This window comes from Marmota marmota, unplaced genomic scaffold (genome assembly GCF_001458135.2).
Source record: "Marmota marmota marmota unplaced genomic scaffold, marMar, whole genome shotgun sequence".
Classification (NCBI taxonomy): domain Eukaryota; kingdom Metazoa; phylum Chordata; class Mammalia; order Rodentia; family Sciuridae; genus Marmota; species Marmota marmota.
Window position 1 is genome coordinate 13,449,975 of NW_025999999.1, and position 19,996 is coordinate 13,469,970.

Genomic DNA, 19,996 nt, shown 5'->3' on the forward strand with positions numbered 1-19,996 from the left:
CCATGAAAGACATAAAATACATGAAAAATTTAGCAAGGCACCAATTATGTAGTAAGTAATCAGAGTTTGCTATTACTATTAAGTAAATAAGCATGGTAAATTCCCAGTCAGAGGTTAAGCTGTGGAGGGGCAAACAAAAGAGGCATGGAGATACCCAGGTCATATTAAGGAGTTTGAGTGAGACTCCTGTTATCTGAACATCAAACCTTCAATTCAAGAGCAGAAAGACGATTGAAAATTCAGCGCCAGTCAGTGCCACTGAGAATCAGTTTTCAATTTCAAGACAGATAAAACAAAACATGCCCAATAAACTCACAAAGAGAAAATTACATAATGAGCAAAAAAGAGTGTTGATAATTATAAAATGATGGGACAATATGCTCATCACATTCAGGTCCAATAGGGCTTGCCAGAATATTCTTCACAAGGGAGCAGCTTGAATCCCCAGGAAGATAATCTCAATACAAACATTCTGGAGAATGTTTCCCTCCAAAATCTCATTTTCATTTGTGCATCACACCGATGGATGACACGTTCTATGGCCAAGGAAGAAAGTGGCACAGATGCATGGGCACTTTTACCAGAAGAAAAGAATTGAAAAATGGGGAGAAAAGAGCCATCCAGAGATTCCACTAGCAGTCAACAAGAGAACTACCCTGGCATCCTGCAGATGGAACTGCAATAATGAAAGGCTTAATCAGGGAGCACTTGCCCTAGAGATCAGGACCAGCGTTAGGGTGAGGAGAGGGAGGCACTAGTTCCAGACACTAAATACAGGTGGCACCAAAAAACTCACCAATGGAGAAAATAGCACTTTTTTTGTACTTGGAATGGGACCCAGGGTTACTCTACAACTAAGCTACAGGCCCAGGCTTTTTATTTTTTATTTTGAGACAGGGACTCATTAAATTGCTTAGGCTTGCTAAATTGCTGAGGCTGGTCCCAAACTTGTGATCCTCTTGCTTCAGCCTCCCAAGTCACCAGGATTACAGGCATGTGCCATCATGCCTGATGAAAAATAGCATATTAAGTCAATATTAAATAATATTAATGCAATAAAGACATCTAGGGAACAAAATGTCACATTACATTTAAGGAATTACTCATTACTTCCTGTCTTGTTTGTTTTGCCTCAAAGTCAATCTTCTTCTGATTTCTACCTTCATCTACTTCTGGTGAAATAATCCCAGAATCCAGGCATCAGAATGCTTGGGTTGAAGACTTGAATCTGCCCCCGTGAAGCACTGACTCAGGATGTTTAACATCCCTGGTCCTCTTTCTTGTTGTTCTTTGAACCATGAGGGGCTACGATAAGCCCTTCCCATTGGCACAGGTTCAGTTTCAAATAAAGGGGATTCTGAAGCCAAACATGAATTTGACTCTCACACATGGAACTTACTGTGTGGCCCAGAGAAAGTTACCTTTGTAACTTTGTTGAAATTTGGACTCCATACCAGGATATACTGGGGCTAGTAATGCTCTTATTTCATACGTTGTTTTGAAGATTTCCATGAGATGGCATCTGTAAAATGTTAGAGAAGTAAAACCCTACCAACAGAAAAATCTTTCCACAACGATATGAAAACCAATGAGGCGTGTGCTTTTGGAGCAAACATAGAGAACATACAAGTATATAGCCTACAAGAAAGACAAATTCAGAATAAGACTTCATACAATTTAAATAGCAGAGCAGATACAAAATTCACTTGGGATTAGTTTGAGATAGATTCCCAGTGATAAGCTTTTACATTTCAAGGGGAATGAGGCTCATGACCTTGAACATATCTCTGCATTGTATAATTGAAGACTGGGCTTTGCTGGTCCCTGGAGAGATTATTCTACATTGCAAAATTTAAAGAGGAGACGTAGTTCAGATCCTTGTTCCCCAAACATTTGTAAGAAAAGGAAAAAAGTGGAGAGTGGTCTCTTTTCTCTTTAACTCATCTTTATTGAGCCTTACAAAATCTCCCCCCAAATGATATGTTTTCTTCAATTTTATTCTGCCACACTGATTCTCTATTTGCACTCTGAACCTAGCAGCAGATTTTGTTTGTTTCTTCCCCAAGGTTTCTGGGTCACGTGAAGAAAATTTCCCAATAGGATCTATTCTTCACTGAAAAAGAGTTGGTACCCTCCAATGAGACTACCACTTCCTACCTCCCTAAAGTCTACCAGGGAAATTAACCTGGGAAAAATCACAGCAAATAACCCCACAATAGCATACAAAAACCTATAAGTTATTCCATGTAAGCTAACAAATAAATTTCTATTACCATACCCACACAGAGTTCTATAGTTATGTGGGTATATGTATACATATGATTCTGTATATGTGTGTGTATGTCTAATCTAAAAAGATACATTTAGCTTAACGTCCATATAAAATTTTCACAAGCCACTGTAGTAAAGAAAACCAAAAGAGGACACCTTGGTATAATAATCCAAGCTCATCACTTAGAAATTAATGTATATTTTGAACATTATCTACAGGGTAAGGGAGAGCTTTGGGATGAAACACGGTGTTTACTGGAAGAGATGCAGGAGTATCTAAAGAAAGCAGAGAGCAAAGGAAAGAAAAGCTCAGATGTTTAATGCCTGGGAGGAAAGCTCACCTCATCCACGAAGCCACTTTTGTGGATTTAAAGGGGTTTTGCTCCCTACAAGAGGCAGCTCCCACTTGCTTCTGAAAAGGGTGCCCAATTGCAATTAATAGATCACATGACAATAGGTGCAGTCAGGGAGAGAGTTGTATGGAAAGACAGGCTGTCTGTCTATGTGCCTTTTCCTTACCCCACGCCCAATCCCACCTATTCCTAAAGAGCTTATTAAGATGAAGTTTTCCATCTACTATTTATTTGTATTAATAAATAAACTTTAGGTCAAGATAAAGGAAAAATTTCTAATACACCTTAGTCTTCACTAATGCACATAACAAAACAACTATAACACAGTAGGTACTCAACTAGAAGTTTTTAAATTGCTGACTGAATTGCTTTTTAACAATTGAAAGGGTCTAACTAGACAACTAAGTAGACTATCTTTGACAATTAAAGGAAACACAAAGGCAATAGTAAAACTTTTTTAGGTCAATAACTTTGTCATCAAGGAAATATTCCGGGGCACAAAGTAAGACAGAGGTGAGAAATGTGGATTGAAACCCAAACTTTCTGATATATATCTTGGTAGAAATAAATATTTTAAGAACATTTCTTAATGGCTTCATTCCTCTTATCATATGGAAATCACAGCCTGGCTTTGAAATGCCGTTTCTTAAGGGTTTTTGGATGGACAACTCTAATGACTATAATCCATTGTGTTTCCACTACATACCAGATGTTGTCTTTTATGTGCTGTCTCTTGTTCCATATTCTGAACTACTTGATGAAATTATATTATCATAATCCCACTTTATGGTTAAGAGACCACAAATGCCAAGAGTTTAAATAACTCATCTAAGGTGACCCAATTCAGAAGGTAGGGAACAGAATTTCACCCCAGGTGAGGCGATTCAGAATCCATTATTTTATCCAGTATAATGTGCAAATATGATCCTCTGCTCAACCAAAAGAATTAGGTGTCACATATTCACATATTCATTGAGGAAAAGGAATTGCCAAATGCAGTGGGGGGATAGAGACAAGGCATGCTTTAGAATCCTAAGATCAACCTCTACTGCCTCCCATAACAGAAGCTACTTAGGTACAACATGATACATTCTCATCTGATAAACATGAGGAAAGAATTAATAGGGAAAGTAGACATTTCTATGCCTAAAGAATTAAACAGAAAATTATGGCTGACTCACTAAACTTTAAAGGACACACTGGATTAGGGACTGTCCAGTAAAGCCCTCTCATATTTTAATTGAGAAATTAAGTGCCCAGAGGCAGGAAGAAGCATGTATCATCCCTCAGGAAATCAGTGGTGACCAGTTGCTGGGAGGAGGCTAGAGGGGAGCTGCTGGGTCAGGATCATGCCTAACAGGGAGAGCTTTCCCGGGCAGCAGAGGCTGGTGGGCTTGGGGTGAAAGAAGCAGGGCAGATGCAAAATCTGGAGAGCGCGGGGGCCGGGTGGTCAGTCAGTACCCAGACTGGCAGCATGACCGGTCAAATGCCAAGACTTTCTAAAGTCAACCTTTTCACTCTGCTCAGTCTCTGGATGGAGCTCTTCCCAGGAGTAGAAGCCCAAAAGCAAAAATCTCAGGAAAATGAAGAAGACAAATGTGGACCCTTAGGAGATGATAAAGAGATGGCCAGACAAGGACCTGAACAGACACTTCTCAGAGGAGGACATACAGTCAATCAACAAGTACATGAAAAAATGCTCAACATCTCTAGCTGTCAGAGAAATGCAAATCAAAACCACCCTAAGATACCATCTCACTCCAGTAAGATTGGCAGCCATTAGGAAGTCAAACAACAACAAGTGCTGGCGAGGATGTGGGGAAAAAGGGTACACTTGTACATTGCAGGTGGGACTGCAGATTGGTGCAGCCAATTTGGAAAGCAGTATGGAGATTTCTTGGAAAGCTGGGAATGGAGCCACCATTTGACCCAGCTATTCCCCTTCTTGGTCTATTCCCTAAAGACCTAAAAAGAGCATGCTACAGGGACACTGCTACATCGATGTTCATAGCAGCACAGTTCACAATAGCAAGACTGTGGAACCAACCTAGATGCCCTTCAATAGACGAATGGATAAAAAAAATGTGGCATTTATACACAATGGAGTATTACTCTGCATTAAAAAATGACAAAATCATAGAATTTACAGGGAAATGGATGGCATTAGAGCAGATTATGCTAAGTGAAGCTAGCCAATCCCTAAAAAACAAATGCCAAATGTCTTCTTTGATATAAGGAGAGTAACTAAGAACAGAGTAGGGACGAAGAGCAGGAGAAGAAGATTAACATTTAACAGGGATGAGAGGTGGGAGGGAAAGGGAGAGAGAAGGGAAATTGCATGGTAATAGAAGGAGACCCTCAGGGTTATACAGTGGAGGAGGTAGAGAGAGAGGAGGGGAGGGGAGGGGAGAGGTGGGGAGGGTGGGGGGGGAGGGTGGAGGATGGGAAAGGAGCACAACAGACACTAGGATGGCAATTTGTAAATCAATGGATGTGTAACTGATGTGATTCTGCAATCTGTGTATGGGGTGAAGGTGGGAGTTCATAACCCACTTGAATCAAAGTGTCGAATATGATATGTCAAGAAATTTGTAATGTTTTGAACAACCCACAATAAAAAATTAAAAAAAAAAATAGAATGTTGGTCTTCCTAAGAAAATTTAAAAGAAAAAAAAAAAGAGATGGCCAGAGAATCTACTGACAAAAAACAGGTGAAGTAAACTGGTTTCGTGGTGGTGAAAAACATGAAAATTGTTGGTCTCCATTGTTCTAGTGAAGATCTACATGCTGGGCAAATTGCTCTTATTAAACATGGGTCAAGGCTGAAAAACTGTGATCTTTATTTTTCCAGAAAACCATGTTCTGCTTGTTTGAAAATGATTGTAAATGCTGGAGTTAATCGAATTTCATATTGGCCTGCTGATCCAGAAATAAGTTTGCTTACTGAGGCTTCTAGTTTTGAAGATGCAAAGTTAGATGCCAAAGCTGTGGAAGGACTGAAGTCAAACAGTCGGGCCCATGTGTGTGTCTTACTTCAACCTTTGGTGTGTTATATGGTGCAGTTTGTAGAAGAGACTTCTTACAAATGTGACTTTATTCAAAAAATTACAAAGACAGTACCAGATGCTAACATTGACTTTTATTCTGAATGTAAACAAGAAAGAATAAAAGAATATGAAATGATATTTTTGATTTCAAATGAAGAAATACATAAGCAAATCCTGATGACTATAGGTCTGGAGAACCTGTGTGAAAATCCCTACTTTAGCAATCTGAGGCAAAACATGAAAGACCTTATCCTAATCTTGGCCACGGTAGCTTCCAGTGTGCCCAGCTTTAAACACTTTGGATTTTATTGTAGTAATCCAGAACAGATTAATGAAATTCACAATCAAAGTTTGCCACAAGAAATTGCAAGGCACTGCATGGTTCAGGCCAGGTTATTGGCATATCGGACTGGTGAGTTAAAATGCTTAGTTCATAAGTTGGGGCAAATTGGTTTGGTTGTATTTGTCTCAGAAGTAAAGTGGTATGCATCTTATCTATGGCAGAGTTCATTTGCTCCTAGATATTAAAGTTTGGCTGTTCATGCTAAAAAAAAAAAAAAAAGGAAATCAGTGGTAAGAGAAAAATGAGAACTCAGTGGTATCTGCTTTTTTTTTTTTCCAGGTGGGGAGGAGTGGGGGTGAACTCAGGGGCACTCAACCACTGAGCCACATCTCCAGCCCTATTTTATTTAAAGACAGGGTCTCACTGATTTGCTTAGCACCTCACCATTGCTGAGACTGGCTTTGAACTCATGATCCTCCTGTCTCAGCCTCCTGAGCTGCTGGGATTACAGGCATGTGCCAACACACTGGACTATTCCTAGGTATTTTAACTTGCAAGGATTACAGGTATGCGACACCACACCCAGCGGTATCTGCTTTTTATCTACAGTTCCCTCCATGATATGGGGCTGCTTTCCTTTGAGTGTGGCCTGCTTGGTGGAAGAAGTCTTGTTGGCAGCTGATTACCAGCTGGATGTGCTCAGCCATAGCAGTTTTGCTTTCTTAATCTTCCAAGAGTTTTTCATGGGAAAATAAAAATCTCTTTTTCCTGGGAAGACTAAGAAGGCGGTGTCCTTGGTTATGTCAAATGCACGATTTATCACATGGACAACTGGTTAGGAGCCTTATGCAACCTAGTCCTTAATGGGAAAACTTCTAGACCAAATCTCATTATGAATACTGGCATTTACTTCAGAGTGATGGTTTTCTGGAAAGAAACCAAACAACTCAAAACTGAAATATTCCCAGAATCAAAAGACACAATTGACATTTTTAAAGTTAGTCTATCATATCACCAAGCAATCACTCATCCAGTTGAGTAAGGTCTAGAGATGTTGATAGTCACAGCAAGGTACAATTTCACATAGAGAAAATTAGTAAAAACAATCCTGCATGGAAGATCTCTCAAGCTCATATGAATGTAACGAAATCGTCACTTCCATATACTGCTTGCAACGTAATTGTTACAAACTTTCAAGGAAACATCATAAGACACATAATAAGTGATGCTTCTTGACCTAGTAAACATATTTCTTCTAAAGACCATAAATAACAAAAAAAGTTATACACACAAAAAAAATAGCAACTACATGACTGAAATGAGTTGTGTTTCTGACAGTAGATAAGGGCTATACCTATCAATATGCAGTAGACACAACTGAATCACACCCAGTAGTTCTAAACCATGTCAGAAATGTGTAAGCAGCATGGAGTTTGCTTGCAGATATAATGTTAATTTTAAAAAGAAGGATACTGCATCATCCAGGTGTTAGTTACAATCAGTAGAACAAACTCTAGCCGATTCCTGCAAAGAAGGAACGTATGTAAACAATGTCACAGAGGATGCAAAAATAACTCTTCAGCTACACAGCCCAGAAAGTGACAGACCTAGTCCAAGGAAAATACCCTGCTGTGGTGGCTGGGTGCAAACCACTCACCCACTTTGCTGGCAGTATCAGAGCTGGGTCAACATAAGCCCAGAATCACCTCTGCTGCCCCTCAGAAAATGAAATGGAACAGTCCCATCAACCAATGCCCTCATGCTGGGAGTCATTTTTCTCAATCCCCACAACATCAAGTCACTGGTTTCTGACTGTTCCTGGGCAGCGTCTTGTATTCAAAGATGTTATGAAAACAAGGATGTCACATTTTCAACTACCTAGTGGTAGTTCATCCTGTCTGGTAAGGAATTTTCCAAAGACAATGGTTGGATGTTATATATTCAGAAACAGCTACAGATACCCACTAGAGATACAAAATAACATTGCCCTACGGTTATGACTCTCGTAAAACTATTGTTATTAGAGAAAGGCTGAAAGGAATTAAAAATAATACTCAAAATTAGAATTGGGGGACATTTTCTTTCTAATTACCAGTGTTGTATGTTTTTCTGTAAGTCATTAAAATACACATGACCTAGAGGTCATTCTCCCTTCTGTTCAAACATATGCTTTCTCTTATAAACCTACTCCTGTGTAGGACACAGCAAATGTAAGGCATTAAATGATTCACAAAGAGAAAACAGGAAGGAAGGGAGGAGGAAGTGAGCACATGAATGAAGACAAGAATATGTGAGTGAATGATTCAATACAGAGTTAGCCCAAAATCTGCCTCAAGCTTAGAGATACTTTCTTCCTCTGCTTACTCCTCTTCATCCATTTCTCCATCATCATCCTCACTGTTATCATTATCATCACCACATCATCATGATGGTCATTATTACAATCTTCGTCATCATTAGTATGATCAGTATTATTTATTTCTTAAAGAGTCTGAGACAATCAGATGGGCTCATACATCTCTATGGTGATTTCCTCTGGATTAGTAAGATAACAAATATGATCTATAAATCAGGGAAAATATTTCCAGACTCAAGGTCAAAGTAATAGTAGTTGAAATCTAAAACTATATGAAGAAAATAACTCAGTTTTTTTCACTGAAATGATCATAGTTTGAAAATGGGGAAGAGTGGTAAGTAGACCTGTAAGATGACTGAACAACAAAATGAATAAGCAAATTTTTTTAACTGCGGAACATAAGAAGGTAGGCAGGCAAGATGAAATTTCCCCAAGTCACTACCTCCCATCTCTAGCTTCTCAAATTCACAAATAATAGAAATGATGATCCCAAAGGACAAAGAGTGGGGCATGTTTACCCTTTGACCCAGTGGGGTTTTGGAGCCTGAACCCCAACTAACTGTAATAGGAGGCAAAGAAAATTACATCAGTCACTGCACTGTCCATCAATGGAAACTATTTTTAAAAGCATACCCTTGCCACACAACACATCTTGATTGCTCATCCCTTTTAATCCATAATTACCCATCTCTGTGTGATACCCTTGATTCCACGTAGTAATTCCCTTAGCTTCAAGGGAATCTGCTATTCAGCTCCTGGGAGCCCTCTTGCCAGACAAGCTGCCCAGCTGTTTGGGAACAAAGCTCAGCAGCAGGGAGCGAAAAGGCCAGACATCAATCAGTTCAACTGATGTGCTCCTCACTGGTTCTGGGCAACCTCAATTTTGCTATTAACATCCTATTTGAAATGTTCCCAGGAAGATCAATGTTTAACCCAGCAGTAATTGCTCTTGGATAAATGAATAATAACTCTCATTTTTTACCTACCTGTATATATTATATGCCATCAGGGTTTTTGTTGCTGCTATTTTTATAAACACAGGTCCACCTGAGATGCTGTAAAAAATTTCCCTATAAGTCAGGAAAATGAAAAATAACAATCCAATATAGAGCAATTTTTGCCTATGATCAGTAAAAATGTATGTTCAGATGCTATACAAAATATTTAGAGAGGATCTTTCTGCCCTGAGGCATGCACAATAAGATGGAACAGAAGTCAAAGAATTTAAAATATGTAGCAGTTAGAATGTACAAGTGCTGTGCTAGGCAAAATTATGCCCCTGCCCCGCAGAAGTCCACACCCAGATTCCCAGATCACGTGCATATGTCACCTTACATTACAGAGGGATTTCTCAGATGTGATTAAGTTAAGGATCTTGAGAAAGTGATATTATCCTGGAATAGCAGGTGGGTTGAATGTAGTTCCTAAGGTCCTTAAGAACGGGATGGAGAAGGGTCAAATTTGGAGAGATAAAAAGATGAGCATAGACTGGAGAGGAGAGACAATGCTATGCTCTGGCTTTGGGGATAGAGGAAGGAGCCACCAGTAGGAAGACTCTAGAAGATGGAGAGGCAAAGAGTTTACTCTCTGGAACCTCCAGAAGGAACACAGCCCTACAGACACCCTGACTTAGCCCCATGAAATAGTTTTCAGACTTCTGACCTCCAGAACTGTCAGATGATGGTGTTGTTTTAAATTCCTGCATGTGGTAATTTGTCACAGCAGTTATGGGAAACTAATGTGCCAGTCAGTGACTTAAATCATGAGGACATATGATTTCCAGAGAAGTCTGGAAGTGGACAGTTCCCATATTAGGGCAGTGGCTACCAGTATCTTCAGAAAATCGAGATTTTTTTGTGTGTGTTTAGCTGTTTGCCATCCTCAAAGTATTGGTTTTCATGTATAAGCCTGTCCTCTAACCAATGTAAGATATGTGTCATGGTCCCCAACACCTTCAAGTCTAAATATTTCCTCCTAAACATCAAAAATATCAACACCTATCACAAAAACAAACCTACGAACCACAACAAATGTCTCTGGTCTTAAAATCAAAATAAAATTAACAACTCTCCCTACATGTTTTTTCTCTATCAGTAAACTTCATCTTCTCAAAAGGCTCACCTTTTCCCCCTTGACAGGTATCCTTTCTTCTTTTACAGTCCAATACCTGGTCACGAGGCCATCTCCAGCTGCAAGGGAAGTTGAAGCTCATAAGAGTGAGCATTCCCCCTTCCCCGCCCTAATTAAAACATGGTGTGCTAGCAAGAAAGAACACAGCAGAGCGAAAACTGGGGGGAGGGGGAAATACTGCCACCACCCATTCATCTCTAGTCAGTCCCTCAATGAGGCCAAGTAGCAATTATTACATTGGGCCCTCAAACAATGTCCCTTTCAAAAGGTAAGGATCACATTCCCACCTAATTTGTTAATTTGAAACCTACAAACATGAAAATATGTCCCTTAAACCAGCTTTTCCCAAATAGGTTCCTTGGAAGACTGGTCCTCATAAGAGGTCTAGGGTAAAAGATTCCTTTTGTTTAATATTGGGGGGAAAAAAGCAAATTTCTCAGTGAATATGAGCAAAAGTGTTGATAGTCCCTAAAAGTTAAAATTGATATTTCCTTCGTTGTACTGTCATGTGTAACTAATTAAAACAAATTAAAATTTTTTTTAAAAAATCGATATCTCCTAAATAAAAAATTATGAATCTTATATATTGTCTGTATAACACTAATATCCTATCAACTATACTTTTAGAAAATCTGATAATTTTTTTAGCCTCTCTTTCCATGGGAAGCAGATAAAAATATGAACGGGGGAGAACTTAAGGTCTTGTGTTTATTCTTCCCTCTCAGTCAGACCAAGCAAGGTATAAATTGGGCTTTAATGAATAAACAATCCTACATTTTGTCAGCTAGTAGGGCCCTGATAGAAACCAAGGAGTTTAACCAAGCAGAGGCAAAACTGAAGATTTAGCAGCTGCATCTTGAATGGTAATGGGGAAATGTTTGGTATGATTCAGAGTGACTATGAAAAGCAGACAGAGCCAGTTTGACTTGTGTGTATTTCAATGGATGATTTTCATTTTAGTGACTGTGCAGATCCCTTGCCAGTTCTCAGATCTGCAAATAGCTTTGAAGAAGAGAAAGTCATGGAGTTAGAAGAGCCTTGAAATTGCATCCTATCATCCTGTCTCCCTCTCTTGAGGCTTGCCAACCCTCTCTCACTACTTCTCACAGTTCTTCTTCCCACAGTGCTCAATCCCTAGCCAAGCCAGGATCCAGAAATGAGAACAGGCTGCCCTATATTTCAACAGGTCCAAACTACCCACTCCAGACCTCACGGGTTACCCACCAATACAGAGAAAATTGGGAGTTTGAATCTTCTAACTGCACTTCTCAAAGATGTTTTCTCACTGATGTTATTAACTGTAAAGGGGAGGGACAACAGAATCACAGACAGATACTGGATTATTTTACAGGAATTTGAAGGTCCTCTGTGTTTCCCACAGAAAGCATCCCACTGCCTTCAAAGCTCATGGCCTTGTAGAAAAGAAACATTTAAAATCCTCTGAACAATTCTATTCTCAGATGGGGTAGAGAGGGAAGATGGGAGGGGAGGGGAGGGGGGATAGTAGGGGATAGGAAAGGTAGCAGAATACAACAGTCACTAATATGGCATTATGTAAAAATGTGGATGTGTAACCGATGTGATTCTGCAATCTGAATACGGGGTAAAAATGGGAGTTCATAACCCACTTGAATCAAAAGTATGAAAGATGATATGTCATGAGCTTTGTAATGTTTTAAACAACCAATACAAAAAATAAAAATAAAATCCTTTGAACAGAGACTTCAATGCACACTGAGACAGCAAAACTCTTCCAAAGCTCAAAAGATTCACCCTACAACTGAACCACTCTGAAGGCAAGAAAATCAACATCTCCCAGCCTCACGACACTGTCCTCTGGATGCCAAGAGCAATCAGACCAGAAAACTGGAGTTTCAGAGCTCAGACTCCACGTGTGGAAACTCACCGTGTTAGTCAGCTTTCCATTATTATGACAAAACACCTGAGAAAAACAACTTAAAGGAAAAGTGTTTATTTTAGTTACTAGTTTCAGAGGCTTCACTCCATATTTGCTTGACCCACCTGTGTGAGGCAAAGCATCATGGTAGGGAGGGTGTGATGGAGCAGAGCTGCTTAGCTCATGGTGACTAGAAAGCAAAGAGAGAGAAAGGAAGGAGCTGGAGATGATATACCCTTCTAGAACATGCCCCCAGTGACCTACTTCCTCCAAGTAGGCCACACCTCCTAAAGTTTGCTATAATTCCCAATAGTACACCAGTTGAGGGCCAAGCCTTCAGCACAGGGGACTTCAGGGGACAATCCAGATTCCAACAATAGCACTCACATATCCACTAAATCTCTCCAGAGACCATGAGTTCGAATCATTTTCACTCTCTCCTTTACATGGATTGGTAAACTCCCACCTGACTTTGGGCTCTGTGGCTGCTGGAGTCCCTGAGAGTCTTGGGGGAACATCCATGAATAGACACACATCAGAAATGAAAACACAAAGAATGTAAGAATCCAATTCTTAGAGGTCATGGTGGTACAAGCCTGTAATCCCAGCAGCTCCAGATGCTGAGGCAGGAAGATTGCAATTTCAAGGCCAGCCTCAGCAGCGTAACAAGGCCCTAAGAAACTTAGCCAGACCCTGTCTCCCAAGTAAAGAAAAAAAAATTAAAGGGCTATGGATTTGGCTTTATGGTTAAACTTCCCTGGGTACAATCCCCAGTACCAAAATGAAAAAAAAAAAAATCGAGTTCTTACCATTCAGGTGACCAGCCTTCCCAAACACTATTCACCCCCTCACCCTCTCAGAATACCAACCAACCAAATTCCTCTATACAGTGATCATAAAACACAGATACCAGCTACAAAGTGGCAGAACAAGGGTTTGAACACAGGTCTGACTGCCTGAATCCAAAGTCCATTTTTGCCCTTCACTGCTTCTAATAAGAATGACTTTGTAGCTGCCTTTAGTGAGGCATGAACTGGGATTTCTAACCAAGGAATCCTGAACCGAGACTTAGAGCTATTGCTTAGGCACTGGCAACAGATATCAGATTCATTATAACACAAGCTCCCTTTTTTCAGACTTGTAGCACAGAAGTATTTGTGTGATCAGAAAAGGGTCACTAGAAAAGAGTCGGGAGTAGATAGTATAGTTGGGACAAGAGAAATTTTTCCAGCAAGGAGAAGACCAGCAATGAGATATTCACTGGAAAACACATCAAGAAAGAAAAAAGATTCTCACATTTTACATCCTAGAAAACTATATAATCTTAAAAGGGACACATTATTTTTCTAGAAAGCAGCAGATGATAGAAGTACCCTTCCCAAGAGCAAGCCCACATCCTTTCTTGCACAGGTTGACAAAGACACTCAGAGAATAACCCGAGCTGAGAGCATATGTCAAATCACACTACAGAGGCCATCTTCCCATACCTACGCTTTCTTGGGATCCTGTACCTCTGAACCAAAAATACCTGGAAGGAGAATTTAAGCATCTGCCTCAAAAATGCCTTCAGGGATGTGGGTCTGCCACAGCTATCTAATGTAGCCATCTCCTGGGGCACCCAGCCAGCATAGTATTCTTTGCAATGTATTTGATTCTTTCTCATCTCTCCACTACCAGCTCATTTCATGTTCACAATCCTTTTACCTATAATGCACTACAAATTAGATTTTATAATTTACCTCAGGTCATTTTTAATGACAATCTAATGGATCAAACCTAGCTTCTAAATTGAAGATGGTTCATAGAGTCTCAATTTTACAATTACACTATTGCTTTCTTTGATCATTCCAAATATCATGAACTGGAAAAGCATTGTTCAAAGGTCCTCTTCAACACCAGAAAGACTCCTCCACTCCTCTGGACTCCTATAGCTCTTTATTATCCTTGTTCTATACCATTTATAATCTGCCTCATTTTAGAGTTATTTATTAGCTACTTATTTTCCTCCCCACCACCCCTATAGCATTTTAAAAATCCTTATTCTATGTAATTTAGGATCTGCTTCATTTTAGAGTTACTTATTTATATCAGATCTCCACTACCAAACTGTCATCCCCTTAGAAACATTTTAATGTAGATTCTATTTTTAACTTTCCCTGTGTCTAGACCAGAACGTTATACACTGAAGTCTTAAAACTTCATGGAGATTGGTGCTCAAACTAATTCAATCCGTTCCTGTTATATAAAAATATGAGTTAAAAGTCTTAATTATTTGGTAACAAACATCTTATATGTAATTAAATACTACCTAAACAACCCAAAATCAGAGAGGCATGATGATATTGATATAGTACAAATATGAAGATATCAAGTGCAAACATAAAGATCATATAGTTAAGTTACTTACTGATTATGGAAACATGAATAAATATAAATATTCTAGATCTTAATTTCTTAAAACCTGTGAAATGGAGGTATGACTGGACATGCTTCATACTTCTTAGTGCTTTTCTCATACATAATGGGATAATTTCTTTTTAAGGAGCTATAGCAAATGCCACCTCCACCCCAACCCCTGTCTCTTAAAAAGAATTTCTTTTTTCTCTTACCTCAGCATTTCTAAGGTGTTTAGTCTTCGAAATTAGTGGGGAAAGGACCTGGTCCTGATTTTCAAGACCATATTGCAACCATACATCTAACTGTTCATCCTTCCTTCCTTCCATCCATCCATGTGTCCTTTGGCTATTGGGTTTTTTGATTTGAGGTTTTTTTCCTATTGTTTTTTTTGCTTTTGTTTTCTGGGTTTTTGTTTTGTTTTTTTGTTTTGATTTATTATTATTTTTTTAGCTAACATCCTTGTTCTGGTTCAGGATGAGCAATCAGCATAGTTAGAGTAGTGTAGCGCTGCAGGGGCAGAGCTCCTGCTGTGAGCCTGTCTTCATGAACCATTATATAGTCCTGCAGGACACTGGGGTAGGGGCTTCACCCAGGTAAAACTCTCCTGCCATCTTCTCACTAGGGCAAAGTTTGCGGTGAAGATCTTAGAAAACAGTAGGCTCAGAATCCCCGTTCCTCTCTGAACCAGAGATGATGGAGGTCTTGAACCGCCAAAACATGATCCAGCTTTTCCAGGTCATGGAGACCAAAGAATATTTCTACCTTATCATGGAGCATGCAGGTGGGGGACAGCTATGGCACCTTATCCAGGAACCTGATGGCATGCAAGAGGAGGAGGCCCACAGATTGTTCAGGCAGATCATGTGGGCCGTGAAGGGCATCAGAAGGGCATCGTGCACCTGGACCTGAAGCCAGAGAATGTGATGGTGGATGCCAGCGGCAATGTGAAGCTCATTGACTTTGGCCTGAGCACCAGAGTCACAGCTGGGAAGAAGCTGAGTAACTTCTTTGGCTCTCTCCTCTATGTTGCCGGTGAAATCGTCCAGAAGCAGAAATATGAGGGTCATCCAGCAGAACGTCTGGAGCCTGGGTGTGGTCCTCTATGCAATGCTCACAGGGAGATGGCCATTTGTGGTAAACAGTAATAGGCAGCTGAAGAAGCTGATCAAGCAGGGAACATTCGACATTCCCCTGACTCCAGGGGAGCCCAGAGCCTCATCTGTGAGATACTCATGGTGGACCCTACGCAGAGGCCCACCATAGACCAGGTAATGGGGCACCCATGGCTGAGCAAGCTCCAATCAGTCCTTCTCGTGAGGCACTTCCCAAACTCCCAGAACCCACAACTTTGAAAACTATGATCAACATGGGTTACAACCATTATAACACCTGGGTGTCCGTGGTGAGTAGAAAATTCAATGATGCAATGGCCACATACCGCATCCTCCAGCACCAGAGCACCCACGGGGAGGCCTCCACAGTCCAGGTGAAGCCCAAGCATTGCCCAGGCCCTAAGGATCTTCCATGGGTCTGCCACAAAAGTTTCCCAGTGAGCCTGCCCTTCCCTTCCCTGTGAGCAGCAGCAGCCTGCTAGAAGTGCCAACGTGCCCACCATCAGTCTTCGCTTCCTCCATGAGGACACACCCCCACCTAACCTAGCCTCCCAGCCTCACCCTGTGCCCAGCCACTCATCCCCCCAAAGGACCTCCACAGGGCAACCACAAGACAGCAGCCGGGGTTGGAAGAGGGTGAGGAGGAGGATCGCCAAATGCATCCAGCAGCTATGCTGCATACCCTGCTTCTGTGGGCCACTGTCCAGAAACAGAGTGGCTCCAGTGGAAATGCCCAGACAGACAGACAGAACTGACAGACAGCTAGGAGACCCTTGGCTGTGAAGATGCTGACATCATGGTGTGGAAGTGAGGTGTGCTGACGGGCTCAGGCTTCTCCACACAGATCCATACAGGAGCGCATCTGCATCCACTAGAAGACTCCTCTGCCCACCTGCAAAGACACATCATAAGAGACTTTTCTCTGTGGAACACATCATAGAGACTTCTCCCTGGGACACTCCCCCCTGCCCTGCTCTTTGTCCTTTCTTCCATGCTTTGGGAGAAATTTATTCTTTTTTTTTTTATTTTTTCTTTTCACAAATTGTGTAATAAAATTGATGCTTCAAAGATTTAAAAATACAGTTTTGGTTTTTCTTAGTTTGTTTTTTTAGACAGAGGCCTCAGGGCTAGAGCCAGAGCCGGACAGCGATCCTCTCCAAGGCCTGAACCACTGTGCCTCCCTCTCCTGTTCACTGTATTTACTCTCTCATCTTGGGCCAGGGTAGATGGAGACTCACTTGCCTGAACCCAATGTAAATGGGGACTTGCTCCCCTTGATGGAGTATAGATGGAGATGCTCCCCTTGAGACAGTGAAGACTTAATACACTTTGAGCTGGTCACTCTGGCCATAAGGAAAACGTTTCCTGGTCTTCTGCCCCCTACTGTGATGCACATAGCAAGAAACAAAGGTTGAAACAACTGTGAGATTCTCACCTGCGAATCTCAAAGGTTTCTCCCCTCACTTTCTCTCTCAACAGCTCTCACAGGATATCTTCAGGTTGATTTTCCATCAAGCAGTGCTGGCCAAATACCCCAGTGACATATACCTTGTATGAGCTGAACTGCACTCTCCTGGGCTCACTCCTCCCAAACACTCCCTTCCTCTCCCCATCAGATTATAGCCAATCAGACTGTAGCCATTGAGAGAAGGACATTTTACATGGAATGCCTAGGATCCCTTCGTTCACATATTAAGCCCTTACAAGTCTGGAGGCATTCTCCCCATTGTTGTTTTTGTGCTCCATGAAAAACTCCAGTACTGCCACACATCTCAATTCTCATAGGAGTCCTGAAGTTGTGCTACCCCAGTGCATTATTTGTTGGGATCTTGCAAACCATCAGCTTCTGTTTTGCTGAGATCAGGGAATCAGGAGCCATGAAAGGAAGTAGTATATTGAGGCAGAAGACGTAAATTTGCACATCCACTTCTTTGTTTCCACATTCCCCATGGCACCCCTTGGTTTTATAACACCCCTCACTCTCAGAGGTATAGCGTTGAGGAAGGAATTAATTGTAATATGTGACTATTTCTGTCCACTGATATAATACTTCTCGTAAACTTCAGACTATAGATATATATCTCTATCGAACAAGAGATACCTGCGTGCCCATGTTTGTCACAACCCTTTTTACAATAGCTCAGATATGGAGTCAGTCCATGTGCTCTTCAACAGATGCATAAGAAAAATATGCCATATTTATGTAACAGAGTATTATCCAGCCATGAAGAATGAAATACTGTCATCTGAATCAAGGAAGGCAACCGGGGGACATTATGTTAACTGAAATAAGTCAGACACAGACAACTACTACGTGTTCTAATATGTGGAATATAAATAGCAAACAAAAATCCACCTGAAAATGGAATAGAGATTATGAGGAACTGGAAAGTGTGCTGGGGAAATGGAAGAAGGGTGGAGAGAGATGATAGACACAGGCTGTATGCATTTATGAAAATATCACCACGAATCCCATTAATATATAACATTAATGTTAATAAATTATTTTTCAGTTATTTAAAAAATTGAAACAAGAGGTTATTCTTTCCCTAGAGAAAAATGAAGGACAAGTCACCATTTCAAGGAAGTTTCATTTCCTCATCAGAAGCTGAAATGCCTGGAATGAGATCTTTATTCTAAGATACCCACGCATAGCATACATGCGTGCGTGCGCGCGCACACACACACACACACACACACTCACACTCTCACTAAACATTACGTTGGAAATGGGATGTATTTACAGGTTGAAGGTACCACCTCCCAAAAGTCAGATGGAAAGGAACCAACTTTTATAACATGGTAGGTTCTGTATAAAAGAAATTGAATTTAAATATAGTTATACCTTGAGCAAATTACCTTCCACTTCAAGTCTCAGTTTCTAATTTAGAAGCATCTGCTTCTAAAGATGAAAGTCTCTTCCCATGCAATAGTTATATAAGTTCAATTCAGTGTGATAATGCATATAAAAACACTTAGTCCAATGACTTGTACATAGTAGGCACTCATCGAATATTTTACAAAGTATGCAGATTTCTAGAACTCACTCTTGCAAACACACAACTGGCACATGGTCCTTCAGTCAATGGGGTTTTCCAAATACAACAACAATAGCATGAAAACATGTGACACATCATATTTCTTTTTCACTGGCTTCCAGGGTCCAAATCTAGCTTTTGGTTATGTTACCTGTGAGCAAGTTTGACATTGAAGATTTTCTATCTGCATTTCTAAGTCTTTTTGTTCCCCTAGGATTTCTTTTCAGCATACCATTCAAAGCAAGCCTTTTTTTCTCTACTTCCTCACAGCAAGATTGTCATTCTTAAATGCACCTAGCAAGTGCTGTAGCTATCAGTCATTCATCCTGCATGTAAGCAAAAAAGAGCAGCATCAAGCACAACTGAGAACATAGAAATGCAAACATTCAGGTTCCAACCCAGATCTATTGAATCGGAAACTGTTAGAATGGGGCTCAGACCTCCCCTTGATTCTGATGCTTGCTCAAGTTGAGATCTACAACTGAGAGAAAAGCAATCGGATTAAACTGATTTACCTGCAAGGGTTAACACTCAGGTTACGTACTCCTTCAAAGAGAAGCTTCAAAGTACATTCCCTGGCTTCCACTTCTGACTAGACGTTTGCTTTTTCTCTATAGAGTCAGGGCAGAGAATTTTTCTATCCAAGAGTATGTAAGTTACCAGAGCAGTTAACCAGAAGGAGATATGTCTACATTGGCACAGAATTTCAGTTTTCAGTCAGCATCAGGAGAGAATAAAAAAACTAAACTGCTAGGCTAACTACTTCATAGTTATATACAAAAAGCCAATTTAGGTCCACCCAGGAAAATGGCTTCAATGTCATCATAAACTGGTAAAACCTTAAAGGCTTCAGTCAAGGCTTAGTTTGCTCAGGCTCTGATTACAGCAAGAGAATTGGTTTCCCCAGTTTTGTTGGTTTGAAACTAAAGATGGGACAGGGGAAGGAAGAGGAGATAAATGGCTAAACAAAATTAAGTTACTGAGAACAGCCTACCACAGCTTCCACGGAATCATAAAGGACATGACTTAAATGTGCATTACAATATCAGAAGCCCAAAACTAATTCATGCATCTCTGTTTCAATTACATTTGATATTTTTATCATGGTCTCA

General features: G+C 40.5%; 1 protein-coding gene across 1 annotated transcript; it reads left to right on the forward strand.

The window, feature by feature from the left end:
* Nucleotides 1–3,981: 3,981 nt before the first annotated feature.
* On the forward strand, nucleotides 3,982–6,220 carry LOC107149962 (cytidine and dCMP deaminase domain-containing protein 1-like; the record flags this gene model as incomplete). The annotated part of the gene is given in 2 exon segments (XM_048807403.1): nucleotides 3,982–4,251; nucleotides 5,306–6,220. Coding segments are annotated over 2 exon segments (1,164 nt in total), but the record flags the coding sequence as incomplete, so codon positions are not given.
* Between the last annotated feature and the right edge of the window lie 13,776 nt (nucleotides 6,221–19,996).